Source organism: Serinus canaria, chromosome 13, assembly GCF_022539315.1.
Source record: "Serinus canaria isolate serCan28SL12 chromosome 13, serCan2020, whole genome shotgun sequence".
In the NCBI taxonomy this organism is placed as follows: domain Eukaryota; kingdom Metazoa; phylum Chordata; class Aves; order Passeriformes; family Fringillidae; genus Serinus; species Serinus canaria.
Genome location: NC_066327.1, coordinates 7,400,669 through 7,420,444, shown reverse-complemented (window position 1 = coordinate 7,420,444; position 19,776 = coordinate 7,400,669). Strand labels below are relative to the sequence as shown.

Genomic DNA, 19,776 nt, shown 5'->3' with positions numbered 1-19,776 from the left:
CCCAGAAGAGCCAGCAACCTAGTTCAAAAAAGCACAGGTTCCCCTTAGGAAGCACTTGCTAGGATCCCTCCCAGACTCAGCTTGCAAAGCCACCGTTTCCCAGCACAAAACTGCATGCTCAGAAAGACATTTCAGTTAAACCCATCTTAATCAGACTACAGCTTAAAACAACATGCCAAGGCAGCTTCCTTTTCAAGCAACAACAGCAGAGAACACCAGATCATAGTGGAGAAGGCTGTGGATATCTGCCATAGCAGAGGATTCACTGACCATGAATCCTTTCCAGTCTTACACACATGGCAATGTGCACTTCTCACTCTGGAAGGAAGAATCAGCTTACACAGGGACAGTCAGTGTGTACTCCTGTGAAGCAGCTCCCTTAGGGAACTTAACTAGAGTAACTTGTCTGGGAGTTGAATAAGTCAGTTATTCACCCTCTACTCCTTCCAAGCAGCACTTTGAAGGTGGTCTCCTCTTGGGAGGAGATTTGGGCAGGACATTTGGAGACAGTGGTCAAGCTTTCCACTTCTAGAAATAACCAAAAGGTGAAAAATGAACTCATTACAGCTATCACCAAAGGCATGGCAAAAGTAATTTATGACTACTTGGACAGACACCAAAATGAAAAGAGTACACCTAAAAGCAGGAACGCTTTAACAGGAATTTTTTTCAACAGATGTGGGTGCTTCAGGACAGGAAAGCAGTTTCAATGTCAAAATAAGTTTAGTAGAGAAGCTGGAAGTTGGGATGCAGCACTGGGCTTGATTTCTCTGCTATCCACAAGGAATTACCAAGAGGGTTCTAGGAGAAGAGCTAGCTCCCAAGAAGCCACAGCATCCCATGGTACACAGTGGCCTGCAGTTCCAGGTTCAGCAACATTCCCTGGAGTTTAGATTATACACAGCAGTTTAACACTGATGTGGGACAAAGGAAATTCCACCATGGGATTTTCAGACTGCTCCCAAAAAACGCATGTGCAGCTCCCTTTAAGCTTTTCAGTCAGCACAAAGACACCCAAAGGTCAAGTTTTCCCTCTATCAATATAAAATAGGACACCAGTAGAGTCAGTTACTGAAGATCTAAGACAGATGAATCCTTTGCCTAAACCACAGCCAAAATTCCCCTCCAATCATACCCATGGCTATAAAAACCACACCTGCCTACAAATGATCTTTGGTGTTTTCTTCCTCCCACGTCTGTAAGCAGGGGAAGTTCCACACCACCACAAGCCATACGCAGCCACCTTGCGGCACCCAGGGAGCCACCACAAAGGATGATGTCACGACAAGCAGAGCTACCCAAGTGGAAGCAGGTACTACACAGCTTTGGAGCTGTCCATCTGCACAGACGGCACCAAAGGCCTTCGTTTCTAGGAGAGGCATGATAATTGCAGCGGCACAGGGCATCTCTACAACTCCTCTTGTCCCTGCCTGGCTCTGGCTACACTTCCTACAGCAGCTTGTGGGTAAGAGGAGACTGGTGGAATTCACTGACAGGAATCTCTGCTGCCTTACCCCGCCGTTTCTTCCGCTTCTCCTCTCCAATCTCCCCATCTTCATCCTCCTCTTCAGAATCGCTGGTTTCAGAACCGGAGATCTCTTCCCCTAGAAAAAAAGAGTGTGCTTTTATCAAAAGCTTTCCTTCACCTCATAACAGCTTGTTATTCTGACAGCAGCATTTATCCAAACACAGTAGTGCCTGACATAAGCTTATGAGTACTTGCAGAAGTCCTTAACTGTTGCACAAGCCGACAGCTTGCCACGGCTCAGGAAACTTAAGGACAATCAAGAGAAGCAACTGAATGCTGTGATGTCAGTGTGTATGTATTAAAGCTCAAGAGGCTACTTTTTATGGAAAATAGAGCATCTTTGCACAGCTGAAGCTATGAAGTTTTCCTAGCAGGATTCTACCATACCTTTTCTTCCACTTACACTTCCATCTCAGAGGAAAGAAAAAGAAAGAAGAATTACTGACCCCTTCCTGCTTCTCCTGAATGGGCAGACAACAAACAGCAAGTCAGGCTGGAGTTACTGCTACAGCTGTTCTGTGAGTACCTCCGGAGAGAGATGATGTGATATCTGGTCACTGTTTAGCAAGCAACCCTCTAGCAGGGTCACCCCATATTGATGGACTACTAAGAGACATGAGGCTATGAAGTTACATGGCTTAAAAGAGACTTCTTGTTGCTCTACAGTGTTTAGAAAGCCAGCTCCAGCTCCAAAAATTTGGTTCAGTTTTCCTGCTGATAAATGCATCCCTCCTACCCAATCAGAGAAGAAGTGTGATCTTTGTTACAGTTCAGTTTAATTCCCTATACCATGTCAGCTGTGTCCAGAGCCCCTGTGCTCGGCAGGGAAACCCAGGAAAACCCGGGCACACTGACCCCAGCCCAGAGGCCACCACTCACCCTAGTGCCAAGTGCCACCTAGTGGGAAAGCTGGACCCCCACAAGCAGCCTTAGACACCTCTCCTGGCATCCAGAAGGGCAAACAAAACCAGAACACCAACCTGCACTGGCGGCCAAACTCATCTGATACATATTCAGCAGCAAAGAATGTTCCCATTCAAACAGAGCAAGCATAGTGCAGAGAGGAACACAAGGGGGAAGGAGAGTCTCACCTTCTTCCAGTTTTTTCTTAAGCTCTTCAATTTCTTTTTGGAACTGGCGGAGCATAGCATCCTTGGGATCCTCATTAATCCTGGCCTTGTTCTTTATGTTCTTGGCTCTGTTTGCATACCTGAGAGTGCTGATAGTCTCATCGTAGTTGTAGTCTGCTGGTCCAATGTTTGCACACTGCAACACGTGGAGACCAAGTTACTGCAGGACAGTGTCAGAGCCCAGCACAAGGCACTGCAGGAACCCAACCCCAGCTCTGACAGTCTCATACTGCTACTCTTTCCCAAGCTTTCCTGCTGCTTCTACACTGAAGCCACTTTTGACTACCCAAGCACAGGTTTTGTTGGATCTCGTGCATGTATGTACATGTGTGCTGTGTTTAGAACCTCATCCATAAGAGGCAAAGAGAAAAGACAAAAAGAGATGCACACAGAAGGTTCTCCAAGCTGCGAACAGCTTAGGATTAGTGAGGTAAATGCCAGGCTGTTCAAGTCACTATGCTAGCCCTGAAAAAATGCAGCCCAACAGCTGGACCTGGAAATGGCATCTCTTAGCTTACCATCATGGTTTTGGAGTTGCCCCCCAGGGAGTCCTGCAGCAGCCGTGTGAGTTTGGAGTTACGGTAGGGCACGTGGGTGCTCTTGCCATCCACCAGTGCAGAGATAACATTGCCCAGTGTGGAGAGAGAGAGGTTGATCTTAGTGGCTTCTTTCAGTCTCTGCCCTGTGGCTCCAGTTTTTGTCTGTCTTTCAGAACCCTGCAAAGGGAACATGAAGCAGGAGTTAAAACAGATCCTCTAATACATCTCCCTCCAAACAGGATCAGCTACACGTGAAATCTTGCTAGCAGTCATGTCACTAACTGCTTCATCCACTATTAGAGAACCTGGCTATGTATCTCAGACATTGTTAAAGAGACAAGGCAAACAAGTCTTTAACAGAAGCTTTCAGTGCCAGCAAATTCTGGATTGCCTAAAGAATGCAGCTTGGAAAATGGAGATTCTCTTCCCCATTAACAAAAATGTTGTGAGAAGTCAGTTTTTAAAAGGCACCCCAGCTGGAGCTGTCAACTGCCACCTACAGCCCTTCCCATCAGCAGATAAAGAGCAAACAGCAACACTGCAATTATTTTAAAGAGTTTCATAGAGCATCCTATATACACATCATGTAAATAAGTTAAAATGCATTTAAATAAGTTGAATGCATTTAGTCTCGCTTTTTCTGCATCTTCCCCAAGGAAAGGCACCTCAGTGTAAATCTTGGGCTAAAGCCATGTTTTACCAGCACAAGTACATTGGTTCAAAGTGTTACACTGAGGGAAGGAATCTGCAAGGGATGAACAACATGGTCACAACCCTCTGGAAAAAACCTCAACAACCCAAAGCAAATGTCTTGCCAAAGAGCTGGCTGGTCCTACTCACAGCAAGATCAACGAGGTGCAGCTTGCCCATGCGCACGTGCATGTTGCCATCCACACCCTTCTCACTGCACTCAATGGTGATAGTGAAGATGGCGTGCGAGCGAGAGCTGTGCTCGTTCATGTTTGTGGCACCAACAGAACCTTTTAACAGAGAAAAAAGCAGTGATGTCTTCAGAGTTAATAACATTTTCTTCTAACTCTTCCTGCTCTCAGAGGAGACTCATTCCCACCTCCTTACCCAACCCTGTATTTCAGAAGATGGCAGATGGATGGGATGCTCAGACTCAGCAGCAAAGTCTGTTCTTGGGCACTGAAGTTGCAGTACACTTCCAACCTGGACTAGCAGAAGGTCCTGCAGCCTGCTATAGCTCTAAGCCAACCACAGACTCCCAAGACCAGCAACTGTCCTCATCTGTTTAAAGATCAATAGCTTAAGGGGTTCATAACAGATCCCTGAAAGCAGTTGTATTTTGGGAAATAAGAACACAGCAATCCATGCCAAAGGGAACGGGAATCAGAATTTTAAGTCATTAAATAATCTGAGCTTAACTAAGAAGTCTTCCAGAACATAAATTACCTCCCACTCACAGCACAGGGCTGATGTTCATCCTGATCAGAAGTGAAGCGGAAAAAGGACCAAGAGACACACAAGCAGTTCTGACAACACTGACTGCCCTCACTGCGTCCTCCCTTTGCTGATCCCCACTGGCACTGGCCTTTGTGGGAAGCACAGCCTTCTTCACCTGACCCTGCACTAAAGGGGCTTGGGAGGAGATAACCTTTTTGTTCTGTTCAGCCAAGCACTTTTCCCAGCAACAGGACTAGGACCTCCTACTGCAGTCTGGCAACCAGACCTTTACTCTGTCTGAGCTATAAACCTGCCCACAGCAAGGCTACGTACGGTTCTTGTGGCCCAGAGTCATGATTCTGTCCATATCATCTGCATTGTTTACAACATAAGCTGAAAGGTCTTTGATATAAACTCCCACATCAGGTCTCTCTTTCACCTAAGAGAGAAACAGTTCAGACGGAGCATCCCTAGGAGATCCCCCACAGCAATTCTAGTGATACTGTAACAGTATAGTGGTTTACTCCTCCATTTTTTGGCTTGCACATAAAACACTCCACTTAGAGCAGATAAGGAATAAAGACTCATGCATGAAAACATGCTACAGTTTTCCTCTGTAAAGACACGATTTTAAATCCCAGTCTCCAATTCTCAGGACTGCTGAGGGGCATTCAGGGTAGAACTGCAGGTACGAAACTGCCTCAGGTAGAACAGCCAATTTGTGCACTGACCAAGTGGAAGAGATTTAAAGAAGCCAGCAGTGACACCCAGCTATTGCATCGCAAAGGAAAGAGGACTGCTGAGGAGCCCAACCTCCCACCTCCCTGCAAGTGCTCCTCTGAATTTTAAAACAGAATATTGCTCTTATTCAAAACAAAACACCACATTCAGAAGAGGAGGCTCACCTCTAACCTCTGTGTCTGGTCCTTTCCCAGCAGGTCCCGCACTTCCTCATTGTAAATTTCCAGGTAAGAGACGCGAACTAAAAACCTGCAGATGAACAGCTGGGTAGTTTACTTAGCAAAACATTTGCTGAAGTCCCACAAACACAGTCACAGAGTGAAGAGAAAACACTGAAATACCAACACAGTCCTGCTGCCCCTCAAGAACTGCCTAAGTGGAAGCCTTTCATCCTGGGAGAAGTACCATTTCTGTTGTCATTGTCAAGGTCAGGCTCCTGCTACATATGGACTCACGTTAAAAAAAAACAAAAAAACAAAAAAACACCAAAACCAAAACCAGAAGCCATCAAGGGAAGGCATTTACCTTGTATCCCCCTCTGCCTTGGCAATGTGACCAAATATATGGGCAAAGGAATTAGGAATGATGCCTCTGAGCTCAGGAACTGCTCGGACCCCTTCCATGGTGAAGGTTTTGCCTGTTCCAGTCTGCCCATATGCAAAAATAGTACCTGAAGGATAAGACAGAAGAACAAACTTTAAGAAATCCAGTCTTCTATAACTCCAATTGCAGTTTTACTTCATCCTTTCTTAGCCTGATAGCACCAAACACCTCTATTTTTATGGAGTTAAAATTTTCCACCCACTCCAGTAGCTACTGGAGCAACAGAAATGCTGGGCAAACACAGCAAACAAGACCTATCTGCTGTTTCATCCAGCCTGCAAGATGTCTAATAAAAAGTCAGCTTGTTTTAAAAGTGCAGAGTGACTAAAGCATGAAATGCTGGTACACTTCAGTTCCACTGGGTACTGAAATTGTACAGTGAGGAGCCACTGAGAATTCTGATAATGACATAAGTGCGTATCTTTTGCAAAGAGAAGATAAAGGATAACAACATGCAGCTAAATGACCTCAAAGGAGTCTCCTTCATCACCATCTAATGACAGTAGTGGGTACAACCATGGAGCACTCAGAACAGCAAGTGCCTTCAGGCTATTTTAAATTAGAGACCACAACAGAAATGATCTGAGGCTACAGCCCTCAGAAGGTGAGACTCCCTTACACAAGATCAGCAGGAATTTTAACAAGGCAAAGAACAGGAGACCGGATGGGATCCTTCCCTAACAACAAGGGACTTACCATTGTATCCCTCTAGGACAGAATCTATAATAGGTCTTGCTGTTAAATTATAGACATCCAGCTGTTTACTCTCTGGTCCAAACACTGTGTCAAACGTGAATGTCTTAGGAGGCTCATTGGATGAGTCTGTTTTATGGACAGTTATAGTTCCCCTCATCTCATCCACGTTCACTGCCATTTTGTAGCCCGTAGCCTTCTCCCGGTCATTGAGAGGCCGGCAGCGAACAACCACCTTGACATTGTCACAGCTCTCCGGCCTGTCTGGCTTCTCAGGCTTGTTAATCTGTAATTATGTAAACAAAAATACACAGGCTGTAACACTAGTGTTAACATAGAATCATGGAAAGGTCTGGAGTGCAAGAAACCCAGTTCCACCCCCTGCCATGGGCAGAAACGCCCTCACTGGAGCAGGTCGCTCCAGCCTGGCCTTGAACACTGCCAGGGATGAGCCAAGCACAGCTGCTCTGGACAACCTACGCCACAGCCTCACCACACTCACAGGGAAGAATTTCTTCCTAATAGCTAATCTAGCCCTGCCATTTCCCACTATAAAACTACTCTGTGTTTAAGCACAACACTGATGAATCAGCTTGGGCAGCTACATCTCCAGAGGATCATGAACCTGGGGACTTAAAACCAGGACTGGTTTATAATTAAGGCTGAGAGAATAACACACTTTTTCAGGCAATGGGATCTTCTTCGGATGGCCAACATGGAAACTGAATGTGTAAACCTTGAGCATTTCACAGCCAACATCATCTAAGAATTTTTTTCAAGAATCAATTTCACCTTGCAATCTGCAAGGTGCAGCCATGACATTCTTTTTCAGTAACACTGACTATACACTTGCAAACCACACAGAGCACACAACCAGATACCAGGGAGTGCTGGCTGAAGGGAATTCATTTTAATTACAATCCTCAGTATACATGGTTAAGTTTAATCCTTTAGAACACCTGAATGTTGTATTATAAAATCTCACATTCGTTTTCTTTCATATAGTTACCAAAACAAATTTTGAAGTACGGCTGATGAATCTAGTTAAGAGACACTCCCGTGGGCTAGAGGTGTTGCAGCTGAGCGTTTAACTGCTCCTAGAGCAGCTATCCTGGATGTCAAGCCAAAACAAACCCCTTCCAAGCGCCTCTCCCTGCGGCGGCCACCTGCCCCGATTCCTCTCAGGCCTCAGCAGCAGCTTTTACCGCCCTGCTGAACGCAGAGAGCGGCTCAGCCCCACTTGGGCGGGGGAGGGACGGCACATGAGGCGCCAGCCAAAACCAGGAGCAGGATGCGGGTGTCTCCACGAGCCCCCGGGATATGGGACGAGACCCTCCGGGGCAGCCGGACCGCCACTCCCCGCTGCCAAGGTGCCGCCCGCCGCCCTTCATCACCCCCGGCCCCGCTCGGCCTGACAGGCACCGCCCGCCCTGCGGCTCCCGCGCGCACATGGGAGCGGAGCCGACGGGCTCTGCGAACCCCGGGCGCGACGGGCAGCGGTGCACAGTGCCCGGACGGCCCCGGGGGCCACAGCCCGCGTCCCCCTGCATCTCACCGGCATGACGATAGCGATGGCGGCCGCGGCAGCCCGGGCCAAGCGGCGGCACAGCGGAACAATAACAGCACCGCGCCTGCGCCCGCCCCGCCCCGCGGCCAGCCCCCGCGCGCTGCGGCGGCCGCGCGACCAACGGCGGCCGGGGGAAGGCGGGGCCGAGGGGAGTCCAACCAATGGCGGCGGCCGAGCAGCGGCGGGGGGCGGGGCGCCGCGTCGGCATGGGAACGGCGGGCGGGCGGGCGGGGGAAGCTGGACACGGCCCGGGGACGGTCGGGACAGCGCGGGTCCAGCCGGGGCTCGACGGGCTCTGAGGGGTGACAGGGCTCACAGCGGGGCCGGCCGGGGTCCCACCGGCTGTGAGGGATGACAGGGCTCACACCGGGGCCGGCCGGGGTCCCACCGGCTGTGAGGGGTGACAGGGCTCACACCGGGGCCGGCCGCGGCCCGACCGGCTCTGAGGGGTGACAGGGCTCCAAGGGGGGCCTGCCGGGGCCCGACCGGCTGTGAGGGGCTGACGGGGCTCTGAGGGATCTCCATCGGCTTTGACGGGGCTCCAGAGGCCCTGGCCAGTCTCCACTGCTCTGGAAGATCTCCAGGGGGTCTGAACTGGAGTCTCTGGGTCTCTGACAGGGCTGCAAGCCCCAACCTGTTCTCCACACAAGGAAGAAAATCCATCTCCTTCTTTTCCTGACTGTAACGTTTTGAATTCTTGGTGAAATCGAGGGACTAAACAGTAACTTAAATATAAACAAGCAATACAGTCCAAGTGGCACATAAATCACTTAGTCGCGCACTAATGAAGCACATTCCCGAGTTATTTGTAATTTAATGTAAAGTTTCACAGCATACTGCTGGGATCCTCCACAGCCTCACCTGCTCCTCTCCTGCTCTCAGCATTTTAACATCACACTGTCCATGTGTCAGTTACTTAAAGGAATTAGATTAAATTATTCCAACAATCTGACTTTGTCCTTTCATAGTCTATGTCCTTAAGAGTCAAAGACAATTTTACTCAACAGGAGAGGTCTATGAATATTTTTCCCAGTACCTGATGCCCTGAATCACACTTGTCTGGCTTCCCCCCAGGTATTCCTGCACACCCAAATCCTGTTGGAAGGTCACAGAGCATTGCTCCAGCCCCACTCCTCCCCTCATTGCCTTTGCTGTGGACCACGGGGGCCTAGCATCCTTGGGCAAGGCCAGGAATCCCCAGCACCAAACACAGACACAAACCAAGGGCTGTACCTCGGTTGTGCTGTATTCTTGCCAGAGGCATGTAAGAAGCAGCAGGAATGTGGACAGAGCTGCTGTGTCGCTGGCAGACCTCCCCCACCAAACTGACCGGTGTATCACAGGGCCGGGCACACACCGGTAATGACAGGACAGGGCCATTCCCTCAGCCCCAGGTGTGTGCAATCAGGTGAGTCAGGAACCTTGAAGACCAGCTACTCAGCAAAGTCTCTGCTTTTCACACGCTGCCGCGGTGTTACTCAGAGCTCTGTTGCACGCACAGGTTCATGGACTATAATTTAGCACCAGAAAATGTATAGCCCAAGGGAGTGGTGAGAGAACAGAGAGTCATGTGTAGGCAGGCAAAGCTGCGGAACGGGAAAAGGTTTAACATAAAATGTTTGAACCGGCTTCCTGCTGTTAAAATGCTATAGGAGGAAAACAAAGGGGTCCAGGGTCTGAGGGGAAAGCTGAGAGTGACTTTGAGACGTGGGGAGATTCTGGGTGGAAGAAAATGTGGGGTGAAAACACGGATGCTGGCAGAGAGGTCCAGCCCTGGGAAGGGACAAGAGTGCATATGCTCCATGAAAAACACAGAGAAAAGATACTTCCTGTGACTGGAAGGAAAATAGGTGCTGGCAGGTGCTAGGAATGTGTGGATCCAGACAATATGTGTTTTGGAGAGGGCCGAGTCGAAGAGAAGAGACAGTGCATTTGCCAAGGCAATACCCGTTGCCAGAGAAGGGAGCAAGCGGATTTGGGGGCTATGCTGAAGGTTACAGTGTTTATCACCGTGGCAGAATTTCATCCGGACCCCGGGAGCGCTTTGCCCGGCACAATGATCTCTGGACAGGTAGGACAGACGCCCACGGGCTGAGGCAGCGCTCACCTGGGCGGTGCCACACGGACCCCGGGGACGCGCGGGGTGTTCGAGCCGAGCCGTGCCCCGGGGTTCGGCCTCCGAAGCTCCGGGCAGAGGCGCCCAGCAGCTGGGGCTGCTCCCCCGCAGGATCGCCCCCGCTCTCCGCCGCCCTCGCTGCAGCAGCCGCGGCACCGGCCCCGTCGCGGAGCCGCGCAGAGCTCCCGTGCCCGGTACCCGGTACTCCGGCCAGGCGGGTAGGGACACGGTCGGGACGGGATGGGGTCCCCATCGCCCCCCGGGCGCTCTGCAAGGCTGGAGGGGCTGTCTGAGCGCTGGCGGTGCGGGAGCTGCTCGGTGTCGTTCTCAAGGACAGTCGAAACTAGCCAGAGGGCGAGATTTTAATTATTATTTCCCCCCAGCCACACAAGAGTAAACTTCTCCGTGCATCAAACCCGTCAGATAAATCATTGCCAGCTCTCCCTCTGTGAAACGGTCCGACTCGGGATGCTCTGACATCCAGTGGCAGCCGAAGTTAGTCATATGTGATTCCTGCTTTCAGGGAAACCTCACAGAATCCAGCTTTAGAAATGAAGAGCAGTTTCCAGAGAATTCATGTCACTTTGGGTTTTTTAATGGAACTGTAGAGATAATGGTGTGAGTTTCCAGAAAAAAAACTGTGAGGAAGCCCATATTCACCAGTCCTTGGAAAGAAAAGCAGGAATATTATATCTAGTAACATCTCTTTTCTGTTGTTAAAGAGACACCAAAATGTAAGCCTTGAAATAGTTTCAGGCTGGATGTTCTCATTGACTTGGTACTGATATGATTCAGAGATGTTTATTTCCTGTAAATACTCCCCTTAGTCTGGAGAGCGGGATTTCCAAAGTGATATCTCCAAAGATTAAACTGCTCTGAGAAAAACTTTTAATTGGGAATTCATAAACCTCCTAAGAACAGACAACTTTGAGCCTTTTTATGGAAACCATAAGCCTCTATTTGTCAGAAACCTGAAATCAGGTGATAACAGGTTGCAGAGTAGTAGTTCCACAAATGGAGAGCCAAATGTGTGAAACAGGATAAATGCAGTAACCTGGACTGCTGGACCCAAGGTTTCTCTAGCAATTACACAGCCCAGCAGTGAGGAAGCTGAACTATGTTGTTGTTCAACCATCTGACATGTTTTCTATCATCAAGAACTTACAGGGAAAATGCATATCAGAACTGCTCTATCTGCAAACAAACGAGTCCTGTGGCTGCTTCTCAGTTCTCAACACTGGAAAGGCATCAAAAGAGGAAATCATCTTTAGCACAAGGAGCTGGGATGTTGTTTTATAATTTTGTTTGGTTTAGTTAGTTAGTTTGTTTGTTTGAGCCAGTTTCCTCCTGGCTCAAACAGCTGCCGTGAAGTGTCCTGGACATATAGAGAGCTCATGACTTACCTTTTTTTTTCTGGAAAATGCCTTAGCCAGAGAGGCCAGGATTTGAAAAGTGCCAGTTTTCCAGAATCCCACCATGAAGGTATCCTCCCCTGTCCTCTTTGGAATGCCCTAAAGGACCCTGCAAAGATGCAGTGCTGATCATGCCATCTGGTTCACCTGAAAGTCATGCAAAAGTCATCCCTCATGGGCTAGGCTTAAGGAATGGAGGGGTAGGAGGGTCTGTATTTATCCCATTTTACATTTCATTGATGCCTTGTATAAACCAGGGGCTTTGCATTTTGCTCTGGCTCAGTCGGAAAAGTAGTTTTGGGAAATGTGAAATAGTTTGGGATAATGTGGTAGAGCAGATAGGAGCAGCAAATTGATGGTAAAACCATAAATTTGACATATTAATTGTGTTCAGCACTATCTGTGCATTCCATCTGTTAAGGTGGGAGAAGATAGAATTCACAGAGGCCTAACAGAAACCCAGCCTGTTCCAAGCTGCCTTAGGAAGCTACAAGACTCCATGGCCTCTGTGTACAATGCAATACAGTTTTGCTTGGCTGCTTCTGCAAGCGCAGCAGAACCATGGAAGAATGCACACAAGTGCCTTAACAGCTTTGTCTCTTCTTTGCCAGTCTAGAAATGCTACTTTTTATCTAGCATTTTTACTACAAAATTAAGCAAAATAGTGAAACAGATGAGTTTTACTATTGTTTATTATTACTCATGGGATGAGTAATATTAAACAAGTCGGTGTTGAATATTGTCTGTTCTGTGTAGCAGCTTGGCCTTTTTATTTCTCCTACAACAATGCTCAGGTGTGTTCCATGGCTCCTGGGTGCTATTCTCACGGCAGCCAGTCCTCCCCTCCCTTTCACCTGAATGCAGCTTCAAATAGGATATAAGAAAGAAAAAACTCAGTACATTTTGCCATGTACCTTTGGGGAATCACAAACGTGGCTCTGGTCCCAACACTCAGCAAATCCAAGGGCTGTTAAAAGTCTTGCAGAGTTAATCAAAACCTACTCCTGACTCCAGTTTCTCTGTTGAGGCTGGCTGAGTGGAACATGTGCTTTAAACTGCTCCATAACGTGCCCTTGCCCTCCCTCTGTGGACACAGCTGACAACTTCCTTAATTTCAAGCCTCCAGCCATCTAAAATGCTAATTAGAGCACTTAAAAAGCTTTGAGTCTTCCTTTGGAGATATGTTAACAAAATCATCAAAGCACTAACTGTATTTTTCGTCTAACTTTTCCTTCCCCTCAGGGCACAGATATCTCTCTGTCAGGTTACAAAAAAGTAGTTCTCTGGATTGCAGAAATCAGCTCCCAGTTCCAGTTTTACCCATAAATGTTTGTCTGAGCCACCAGCATCTTCAACAGGCTGCTGGCATCAGTAAAGGTAAAGATCTCTGGCTAGATTACTGACTGGGAATGTAAGGAGCATGTATTCAGTTTATACACAAAGCAGGGATGATGTTTGGCAGCAGATTTAGGGAGCAGCCAGGGTCGTTGCTGGGGAAGGCCATTAAGCAAATATATATATATACAGATGCATGAACTTGAGTGTTTGATGAGGTTCCACTGACCTTATTAGAATTGTTTGTGTGAACTTAGTCCAACTGCTGTGGTAAGTACAAAGAACTCATCTGGTTTCCTCTGCTAAACAGAAATTATTCACATTATCACTTTTAATATTCTGGTTTTTAGACTACTATTTTTAATTAAACTGTAGGGCTGAGCTTTTCTGCCACTGAAGCTGCAGCAAAGGTAGGAATTGGGTTGAGCCTTGCATCTCCCCATTCTATTTAGGTTGATACTGACATAGAGAATCACAGAACCATTTAGGTTGGAAAAGGCCTCTAAGACCAAGTCCAACATTTGACTGATCACCACCCCATCAACTAAACCGTAGTACTAAGTGCCACATCTAGTAGTTTCTTGAACGCCCCCAGGGATGCTGACTCTCCCACCTCCCTGGGCTGCCTATTCCAATATTTAATAACCCTTTCCATGAAGAAATTCTTCCTGAAGTCCAATCTGAACCAATATCTGAAAGTGAGGAGCAACATTGCGCTGTAAATACTATGACATTGCAGAGTCTAAAAGTTGTGGGAGACATGAATAAAAATGGCACCTATAAGAGGATTTATTCTGCTTCATGTTGAATTTCCTTGTTCCATTTCCAGCTTCTGTAGCTGAACTAATCCAGAAGCAACTGTAACTTAAATGAAAGTTTGAAACTTGTGTATGTATCATAGAATGTCAATTATTTCCCCCAAGACTCTTATCTTCTTTACTCAGTGTTTTTTCTTCTCTCCTCAGGCCCAATTAAAATATCTGCAGTGCATTGCAATTTCCTGCCTCCTCCTTGCAGCAGAAACCAATGAAGATGAGTTCTGCATGTTTCATTTTAGACACACTAAAAGTTGTTAATGTTTCCAGATCTTTCAACAACTTGGACATAATGAAAAAGTGTTAATTTGTTAACCCTAAGTAGTCCTAAAGAGGTGAGGGTTGCATTTTCAGTCCCGTTTCATTGTTGCTCCAAAGAATTGTGACCTTTATGGATGATTTGTTTTTGTTTATGTCATGGATGTGTTTCTGTCCTGTCTCCAAACCTCTCTCCTTCTTTCAGAATCCATGGCTCACAGTAGAGCTTAGTCTGGGGGGAACAGTCAAGATGCCCATCAGAGGGCTGTAATTCCCATTCCTCCTGGGAGGGCACAGCAGGTGTGACAGAGCAGCGGCTCTTCAGAGGAAGCTTTAAATAGATGAGTTTGCTCAGAGCCAAAACTGGTTTCTGAACCCCATGAGGAATTGAAAATAAAGTCAGCAGCCAGTGAGAAGTGACACAGGATACCTCATGGCAAAAATACAGGGATAGACTTCTGCAGGCATTTACAAGCATTAGCTAAAAGCATTTCAGATTGCATTCCTCCTCTTTTCTTCCTTCTGCTTTGCAAAAGAAGAGGAAAACCAGGAGCTGGAGTCAGACATGCACATCTCTTCAAACAGCCACTGTGGTAGTGAAATGTTCTTCACAGCCTTTCTTAGGTGGTCTTACACTGAGGTTATTGTTCTTTTCCTCTCAGCTACAAAGACCAAGCTGTCTCAATGACCGCAGGAAACAAGACAACCACAGCAGGCCTTGTAAAACAGGTTGGCAGGCAGCCTCCTCTGAGCAAAACCAGTGGTAGCAGGGAAGGTGCATCACTGATGCCACACTGGGGAGGCTCATGGCATCATTCTTGCTCTGGGTTGGGTCTGCAGCAGCTGCCCTGGGATCAGCAGGGACCACTCTTCATTTAGGATGGGAGATACCTAGGATGAGATCTCCTGAATGAGCATTCTGCTTAATGTAAACTTGTGTAAACTTGTCAGATTCCTTCACAAAACAGAGAAGCAAACACAGCACTGTATAGGATGTTGGTTTCTTTATTTTTTTGTAATTTTTAAAAATTTTTTTACAGGTAATACCATCAGTGCAGACGCTAGCAGTGCAGAGCAGATGTAAACACTCTCCAGCCGAGATCTTGAGAATGGAAAGAATTATACTGGATAAGCTTCAGTGGGATCTTTACACAGAAACACCAATGGATTTCTTAAACATTGTAAGCACTAAGTTTTGCAATGTTTTATCTTTAAAGAAACAACTCCTTATCAAATAAGACTAAAAAACACAGATGCACACACACACACACCCACCCACACATCCTTCCCAAGATTCTTGGCAAACTACCTATTCCTACCTATCTTCAAGCCTTTTAAAGAATATTACAGAAATTATAGTTTTAATTTTTTTTTTAAATTTTCTACTATTTAAAACCTTCTATTTTGCTCAAAAAAATTTACTCTCATCTTTAAAGGAGAACTGAAGGGACATTAAAAAGATTCTCATAATGCACAACTATATGCCTTCTTTATTTTTTTTTTAAATACAAGCTGCAAAAATATTTCTAACTATTTCCCTTCTATTAATACTGTACATACAAAGCTGTCAGAGTTTTGCTACATTTCCCACATAGGTTTTTTCTTAAACCATTTTCCTTTCATCCCACTAATTATTCATTTATGCAATGAGACTACCCTGGTCTGGCACTTAGTTCACATTGCAGTTACTAAACATTTAATAGAAACAATTAAACTTTGTCTTCAAGAAACGATCATGTACTAGTAAGGCAAAATTCATGTGATATGAACATATCCTGGATCCCTATTTTAAGATTATGTGCAAATATTAAGCCATTTCAGGCTGCTGATTGTGAAAACTGCCTTTTGTAGGTGCTTGTTTCCTTGGTGAATTCAGAGTTCAGTATTACTGGTTTTACTGGATTTGGAGCTGCTGTCCTGAATTGAATCTCCTGGACAGCAATCTGGATAATGTAGAAACCTCAGAAGGTGTTAGGAAACATAGACCTCGTACATTCATTATCACCTCAAAAAAACAGTTCAATGATTGGCAAGTACGAACACAAAACACAAAAAAAAAGGTGGGGGAAGCCTTCAGGTTTCCTGATATGAGATGAAATTCATCTGTACTTCTGGGTGATGACATGAAAACATATAAACTTCACTAACCTCTGCTTTTCTTTTCATATATATATATATGTGTGTGTGTGTATATATATATATATGTACACTTTGTCTTCTCTGCAGTTCCATGCCATGGTGATGTCCAGCTGGCCCCATCTCCCACCCAGACTGCCTCAGAGGAATCCTTCCCTCCACGTTGCACTCTTGACCAAGCAGCTGCAGCACTGTATAGCCTGCCACCAACTTGTGCAGTTTAAGGGCTCCACGTTGGTTTTGGTGATCATCACCTTGGAGCTGGAGAGGCAGACCGCTGGTTGGTTTCCTGTTATTACTGATCTGCTAAAAAGAGCACAGGTAGGAAGCAAAATGGCCTTTGGTCACAAATCCTGAAGGCAGGACATGATAAAGAACAAAGCCATGTGTATTTACAGCCAGCATTGCACTTTAGCAGCTCCTGAGACTTGTGTCCTTGTTCTGCCTTTGCTGCAGACCTTGCTGGTGCTAACAAAAGGGAACAAAAGTGCAGTTCACGGGTGGGACTGGGGAGAGGGACATCCCTTTGGCAGGGAGGAGAGGGTTCCAAATTCTTGGCCACAGATAGCTGCCTGTATCCTGAGCCAGGAGAAATTCTCTCATGATGGGAGAGTCTGAGAGCACCTAGAAATCTGCCCAGTTTCCTCAGCCTCCCTCTGAACACTGAGAAAACTTTTAAGTCCAGTCACATATCTCTAAAAATATTATCAATTTGACTTCTAATGATTCAAGACAAGCTCTATTTATTTTTTTAAGCTTTTCCCCAGTTTCATAAAACACATGCCTTTTAAGAAAGCACACTTAGAAGGGTAAAGACCCAGGCTGTCAGCTTGCCATCCACCCATTTTAAGGTCTTGAATTTGTCTGAAATAACTTGGCCTCCTGCTGTTTCCTGCAAAGAGGAAGCACTTGCCCACGTTCTGTGTAGTAGAAGGGGTAATCATAGTTATAGGAGTAGTTATCAGGAGCTCCTGGATAAGTCTTTTCCATCAGGATCAACAGCATATTGCTGCCATGCATCTCCTGAGGCATGCAGCCTATCCCTGCCCTCCCCCTAATTACAAAATGACAGGAGCAGTGGCCAGACAAGAGAGTCATTTATCCAGAACTTTAAATAAATCTGCATGTTTCTTTACAGGTGAACAGCACTGAATTCATGCACTGCAAAGAGCTTGTGGATTTAGAGTTAATGTGCTTGCAGGCACCCAATGCTGTTAATGTTTTCTACCCCATCAGCCAAGCTGTGCAGGGCCATCCCAAGGCAAGGCTTCCCTGCCAGCCCCCTTCGGAATGGCAGAGTTCCCAACAAGGGAGGCTGAGGGCTGCTGTAAGCCAGCCTATTTCAGCACCTTTCACACCTACTACAGCCCAAATTCCTGATCACACCACTGAAACTGAAGAATGCTGAGATGGATTCAGACACCTGCACTGTGAGGATGGGGAGGTGAGTGCTGGGAGGATGGACACAGGAGGCTCATGCCCTCAACTGAGCTGCTCCTGTCCTCCCTTACAGCCACCCAGAAAGGACTCGTGGAAAATTATTAAAACCTTCCCTCAAGCAGCACCTGCAGAACCAGCAGGTCCCAGCAAACAGAACAGCCAAACTAACAGGGCAAAAGTGTCACTGTGCTTCTCACAGGACAAAGACACTTGGTATTATCAGTCTCTTTTTTATGTCCTTCCTAAGCAGTATGTGCTACGCCTCACTTTCAAGTTTATGTAAAGACAGAAGTCTGGGGAGAGGAGGGACTTGGTCACAGTCCTGCAGCCCAGGGATCCAGTTGGCAGGCAGCTACAAACTTCATGGAGAACCAAATGCCTCAGAGTTTATTTTTAAAATAGCCATGATGAAGTTTGACAGATTGAGCCTTTCATCCAGCTCACACCATTGTTCTCTCATTAAAGCCAATCTGGCTTGGCCCATGGGAGCTGAACAGGAGCTGCTGCTGTCGAGGAATAGGCAGCTCCCACTGCTGCCTCTGCAAGAGATCTCAGGTGGAACCAAGGTTTTCATTCAGCAGTGAGAAGTTTGAATCAAACCTCCAGTTTTCCTTAAGACCTTACCTTGTAATTCAGGGGTCTGGGATCTGTGCTTTTTGCTGGTTAAGCCATTACAGACTCTATCAGAGCTCCTATGAAATGTGGGAAATCACTTGTCTACAATCACCATTGCCTTGAGCTCTCACCAACCAGCATATGCTGGTCAGGGCTTTTAAAATTTATTCTGTCTTTCCAGACTAGACAAAATAAAATGCCTTTAATAATTCCCCTCCACCACTACAATGACATTATTTCTTACAAATCGCTTAATCTTCATAGCAAAGTGGTTTTACAAAGGTCAGATTAAACCACTCCTGCACTTTTAAAAAACAGCTTCACAAATCCTTTTAAAATTAGTGGAGGTTTTGTTTCAAACAATAGGCATTTTTAGGTGATTGTTACCCTAGTTTGAGGGTATAATTCAGACAGTATGGGATGGGTAACAGCACCATACCTGCCATCCTGTCAGAGAACAGGAGGGAGGTTCATATGGACTGGCACAGGCTAAATTCTGAGCAGGGGTCTCATGTAATGACATGGGATAAATAACTTGGAGACAGAGATGGGACAGGAGCAAGGAGACAAAGCTGTGCAACTGCAGAACTCATCAGTGCAAGAAGATAGTTTCTGGCCTTCTCCCCTTCTTTATTGTCTTATCCTGCAGGAGAGGAATTCCTGCACCAACCATGCAAGACTGATCTGCTGAGAAGCTGTTCACACTTTCTCAAGTTTTAAATTTGCCAGAGTGAGCTCTGTGTGTGCAGGGAGAAAGCCATGCAGCTCTTGAAACCACAAAGGAAGCCCCCAAGTGTTCCAGTAACATCTAGTAATGGAGACTTAGTGCAAATAACTTGTGTGAACAGACAAGAGTTGGACCAGCAGTGAAAGCCACAGAACTCCCATGAGCCAGGTCACAGCTACCTCAGGCTGTGGATGCTGTGCTAAGGGGGGCCCTGCCCAGGCCTGAGATGCTGCAGGAGCAGGACTTGGGGCTGGCTTAGACCACATGAGGTTTGTGACCCCCACATACTTGGGGGTCAGGCAGCAGCATGCTTGGAACATGGTATTTATTCATGCTACCACAGGGAAGGTTCTCATTTAATGGTAGGGCTCTTCCCTCCTCCTGAGCAGTGCTTTCCTTTTCTCTCACAAGCTGTGAGTTGACTGCCTGGCTTTTGGGAGGAGGGAAGTTGTCTTTTCTAGTTTCCACTAAATAAAACATCAGCTTGGTCTGCCTGTTCTCTGTGGCCCTGGAATAGCCCAGCTGAAAGGCGATGCCAACACCAATCCCTGCAGAAAACTGGGCTGTGTGATGGGCTCTGCTTCCTTTCCATGCCTTTGTCACCAGCTGTGTGTACCCATGGAAATGGCAGCAGCAGAGTTCTACACAGTGATTAACACGCTGTAACTCTACACCTCAACAATCCTAACCTGGTGTTTCCCCCCACAGCTGTGA

At 46.7% G+C, this 19,776-nt stretch overlaps 2 protein-coding genes across 2 annotated transcripts in view; one reads left to right on the top strand and one right to left on the bottom strand.

The window, feature by feature from the left end:
* Positions 1-8,280, bottom strand: part of KIF3A (kinesin family member 3A) — a 19,219-nt gene extending 10,939 nt beyond the window's left edge. Inside the window, exons 1-9 of the mRNA XM_030229199.2 lie at positions 8,197-8,280; positions 6,645-6,927; positions 5,871-6,015; positions 5,510-5,594; positions 4,938-5,043; positions 4,038-4,177; positions 3,177-3,374; positions 2,620-2,794; positions 1,515-1,604 (exon numbers count right to left, since the gene is read on the bottom strand). Of these exons, the coding sequence (XP_030085059.1) occupies positions 1,515-1,604; positions 2,620-2,794; positions 3,177-3,374; positions 4,038-4,177; positions 4,938-5,043; positions 5,510-5,594; positions 5,871-6,015; positions 6,645-6,927; positions 8,197-8,202 (1,228 nt within the window). The 5' untranslated portion in view covers positions 8,203-8,280. The remainder of the gene's footprint in view (positions 1-1,514; positions 1,605-2,619; positions 2,795-3,176; positions 3,375-4,037; positions 4,178-4,937; positions 5,044-5,509; positions 5,595-5,870; positions 6,016-6,644; positions 6,928-8,196) is intronic.
* Positions 8,213-19,776, top strand: CCNI2 (cyclin I family member 2). Its single transcript, XM_050979862.1, is given in 10 exon segments — positions 8,213-8,412; positions 10,227-10,525; positions 11,685-11,806; positions 12,979-13,113; positions 14,037-14,107; positions 14,807-14,873; positions 15,185-15,325; positions 16,371-16,601; positions 17,419-17,724; positions 19,771-19,776. Coding segments are annotated over 10 exon segments (1,578 nt in total).